The sequence below is a fragment of the Suillus plorans genome, assembly GCF_016647745.1.
Source record: "Suillus plorans strain S12 chromosome Unknown HD556scaffold_19, whole genome shotgun sequence".
Taxonomy (NCBI): domain Eukaryota; kingdom Fungi; phylum Basidiomycota; class Agaricomycetes; order Boletales; family Suillaceae; genus Suillus; species Suillus plorans.
The window spans coordinates 510,543-514,886 of NW_024537403.1; the positions used below are offsets into that span (position 1 = coordinate 510,543).

Genomic DNA, 4,344 nt, shown 5'->3' on the forward strand with positions numbered 1-4,344 from the left:
ACGATATATGATGATATATTTCTTCTCACCAGTTCTCGGGTGTGCTATGTATATATACATCCATACATGTTGGGGATATCAGTCATCGCCGCAGCTGCGCACAAAGGCCTCACACGTGTTGATGCGGAGGATTGAGCGTGCTCCGGACTGCCTTTGAAAGGATATACAAAGAGCGGGGAGACAAAGTCACTATCAGATCGATCATCGCACACTTTGATTCCGATCAACGCGTGGCAGATCGTCGCTGGCAAGGGTCACATGTCACAGTTCACCAGTTTTCAAACCCCGCTCGCTTTCCATACACGTGACGAAGATATTAATAGGACAACTCTGGTGGTGTCGCTCAGGGCCCCAGCCTACCCATTCAACCATCCAAAGGCTCACACTCCAATTAACAAATGTACGTCAAATAGGCGGTCATACTGTTTATGTGGATAGTTAGTGTTAAATATACGCAATACGTGTATGAGAGATGGACAGAGATCAAGATTAAAGAGATGCCAGCCTGCATAATAATATACAATCCCGGCTTTTAGAGAATGTACGAAAGCTGCTATGCTCTAGGAGAGGCGGGAGGCGCAGGGAATAAACCAAAGAAATAAGAGGAAGCAGCATGTCGTACCAGACGCGCCAGACGCAAAGGAAACAAATGATTCTGAAAAACAATAGGCGTTGACTGGGATGTGTCACGAGTCGGTAGAAGAAGAAACGCATAGAGGAAGGAGATAAGCCGAGTGAGGGAGGCCAAAAATGGGAATATAAACAATAGTCGACCAATAAGAATAATTTTTACTTTTCTACCAGGGATCCAGATAGTGAAGGAGACGGGGTCGATAGGAAGCGAGGAGGGGTATTCGACAGCCAGTAGGGATGGTTCATAAATCACATCTTCGAATAAGCATAATCCTTTCGGACTGTTACATTTTGAACGAGGGTATATCTTTATTGTTGCGCAACCATGATAGGGACAGCTTCAGCCGAGACAGCAGGATAGCTGATTTGTACTTGTGCTTGTAGAGCCTGCTGCTGGCGCAAGTACTGCTGTTGTGCGGACGAGTAAAACATCTGTTGCTGATATTGCTGAGCATACGTCGATGTCATGTGTCCGCTTACTGGCGTAGAGGTTCCGCTCGTCACCGGTGTTGAATGCCGTGAGCTTGCATTGCTACTCCGTCCATGCGCATGTTGTAGACATTCGTGCTGTCCACTGGCAAGAAGGGCCAAGCCAACTGTACCATGGTCACCCGAATGCTGGTAGTGATACCGCAAACCGTTCATGTTCTTGTATCGGCGCTGGCAATCACTGACCCCACAAGCAAAGGGCCGCAGTCTGCGCTCTGCCTCCCGTTCGACTTCACGCATGTCACCCTCTGTGATCCCCTGATCGTCCCCAGCAGCCTCGCGGGCGGACCGCTTACTAGCCAGTAGTGCTTGTACTTGCTCGAGGTCTTTGGGTGGCGCAAAGTTACAGCTGCCATGAGTCATGTGATATTTGAGCCCATTAGCTTGCTTGTAGCTCTTATTGCAATTTGGCTTCGGGCAGCGGAAAGGCTTCGATAATAGTAATGATGACGCAGGGCGAGAGAGCGTGGTACTAGCACGCTGATTGACTTGCTGTGATGTGAGAACTTTGGGAGAAGCAGGAGAATCCGAGGATGCCGAGGAATGAGGAGCGGCCGCGGGGGGTACGGGATGGGGCGAGGCGCTTGCTGGAGATGGCATGCGAGAGACTGAAGGAGTGGTAACAGGGGTATTGCATGTGGAGAAAACCACAGCTGGAGGAAGACAGCCGTAGGGACTACCCGGCTCACTGACAGGTGTGACAGGTGCGTGAATATCCTCGCTTCCGGTTGAGGAAGGAACAGTGCCAGGCATTGAGGATGAGAAGTCAGAGTAACCAGCGTAAGCATTAAATGCATCGGGTGCATTTGCCACATTGGGAAGACCGTTTCGAGACGGTGGGAATGCTGAGCCATGCACAGAGCGGGAAGGAAGCACAGTCGTCGTATCAAATGCCGACACGGGAAGATGTGGGGACGCAGGCTTCGACTGTCCAAAGTGGTTAAACGAATGAGTAGGGTGTGATGACAGCGGAGTACTGAGGGGAGTGTCAGGGGGCGTTGGCGCGTTTGACATGCTGCCCTGATCAATATCGAGTTCCATGTCATCAGGATCAAAACCACCTTGGTTGTAAGATTGAGGGTGCTGTTGAAGGTCTGAGAAGTAGGACGTAGTTGTGTTATGAGGTAGAGAAGGGATGACTGGGAACTGAGGGTGACCAAACGGGTCAAGCACGACAACATGAACCTCCTCGAAATGCTGTAGCAGAGCATGCAAATCATCTAACTGTAGACCACAGCATGTGTAATTGCGACACTACGAGGGTACAACCATGAGACTGGTACAGGCTACTTCGGAATGCCACGACTCACCATTTCGTCCTCCTTGTCGAAGGCACCGAGAGCGTTCAGAATTGAACCACGGTCGCTATCGATAGAAGATGACAACTTGGCACACTTGAATTCGTTAGGGCTGCATAGACGAGATTAGCACATTTACATGGTAAGCGAAGTATCAACTGACTCTAATGGACCCAGAAGTTGACCAGGGGAACAACCAGGGTAGAAACGGCTTCCAAATGAGCCGGCACGCCACGATATTGGTGAACCTATAAAGTAAGACCTGGCACTAGTACTGTTGTTACCAGTGAATGAACCAGATGCCATGTGGAAATCCGGATGATTAGGAGACTGGAAAGCGATAGGTTGGGATGTAGTGGCCATGGCTACGAACAGTAAGATAGAAGTTGGGATTCGTGTATACTACAGATGTGGGTGGCCTACAGCTGGTGAAGGAGGTATTATAGATGGTGAACTGGTGAAGTAGTGATGTGGTGTAAGGATTGTGCGAGTTGGGCGAGGAAGAGAGGGTACTATCGGGTGACTATCGGACAAGCCTATTTAACTTGAAATCACGTTGGAGTCAAATGCGGATCATCCGTTCTACACGATTACATAACCAATTTCCTTTTTAGTCCGATCAATCAGAATCTCGGCCACCACCAGCCGGACCTCCTTTGTCACCGGCCTCAATTGGCGCCGACCAGCCCTGCCTCGGTCATATGCAACCGCTCCTCGAGCTCAAGTTTGTTTATCCCTTCTCCGCGACCCATACACTTCAACACCGCAGTCACTTCTACTACTACCATTCATCACTACCCAGCAGATTCAGAATCTTGTGCACATGACAAATTACCAATAATCAACCCTGGAACATGGCTTTCAACTACGTGCCACGATATATTATATTTCGATCATGACAATCATTGGTGACTCCCATCAAGACGTTCATGGCTGCCTTTTCGCACTGTTATTACCACTACAAATCGCGTTGGCGGTCGAGTGAAGCCTTATTACTACCTGTTACTACTGACTACACGAGGCTTTAAGCGTCTGCGTGACTCATAACCTAACCTTGATTATGTAGTTTTTCACCTGCTCGATTCGTTGCCGTCCGGTTCTCTACTTTTATGATCAAGGCTCGACTCCACGCTCGTCTGCACTACTTCATCATGCCTATCCTGAGAATCCATCCTCGAATCGGTACCGAATGGTGGCAGAACGGCACATTCACATTATACATCTCCGCGTCTCCCACTAATCTATTTGCTTCACATCAAAAAGTAGTATTTGTGGCGATTGTCGATAAGCTCTTTTCAAATGCGCCCAATGACGGTACTACAATTACTTCCATGACCCCATGCGCCAGAGCGCTACAGAGCTACCAATGAGGAGGTTCATCAACTTTTTGTACGGCGATCTGTATATTCGAAGCCTCAACGGTCCCTTGCTATGCATTACTAGTGGGTCCCTGCTCGCATCCAGTTTTGGACAATTCTGTGAGCTACCCCATTACACAATGCACGGCGCCCTATGACCCTAACCTAAATCCAAAAGCTCTCGAATTTCTTTACAGACAGAGATTACGGGATAGTACATCCGTAACATACTACAGGGCGGTTTCACCTCACCAAGACTTCTATTCGTGACTCACTGAGCCATGACCCTAGCCAACTATCACATTTTACTATTGTAAACATATCCATGCAAGGAACCTGGACACGATTCATGTCTAGTAACCATCTTGATCTTTACTTCGCTTTACTAACCAAATTGCCCGCTCTTTCGCATAAAGCCTTGGCCCAGATTGAGCACAGTGATGTTCTTGCATGACATAACATCATGTCATTACGGGCAAGGCCCCTCTCTCGTAAGTGTTCCTTCTATCTGTCTAAGCTACGCCTATTGTGCGCTGGTCCTTCAAGTTTGTTCCCATTCATGCAAT

The 4,344-nt window shown here is 48.6% G+C and overlaps 1 protein-coding gene across 1 annotated transcript; it reads right to left on the reverse strand.

Moving 5' to 3' along the window:
* Positions 1 to 465: 465 nt before the first annotated feature.
* On the reverse strand, positions 466 to 2,783 carry HD556DRAFT_1468047 (uncharacterized protein; the record flags this gene model as incomplete). Its single annotated transcript, XM_041308398.1, has 3 exons — positions 466 to 2,376; positions 2,433 to 2,532; positions 2,584 to 2,783. 3 exons carry the CDS (start codon positions 2,781 to 2,783, stop codon positions 943 to 945), a joined length of 1,734 nt encoding a protein of 577 aa, XP_041161913.1. The 3' UTR covers positions 466 to 942.
* Between the last annotated feature and the right edge of the window lie 1,561 nt (positions 2,784 to 4,344).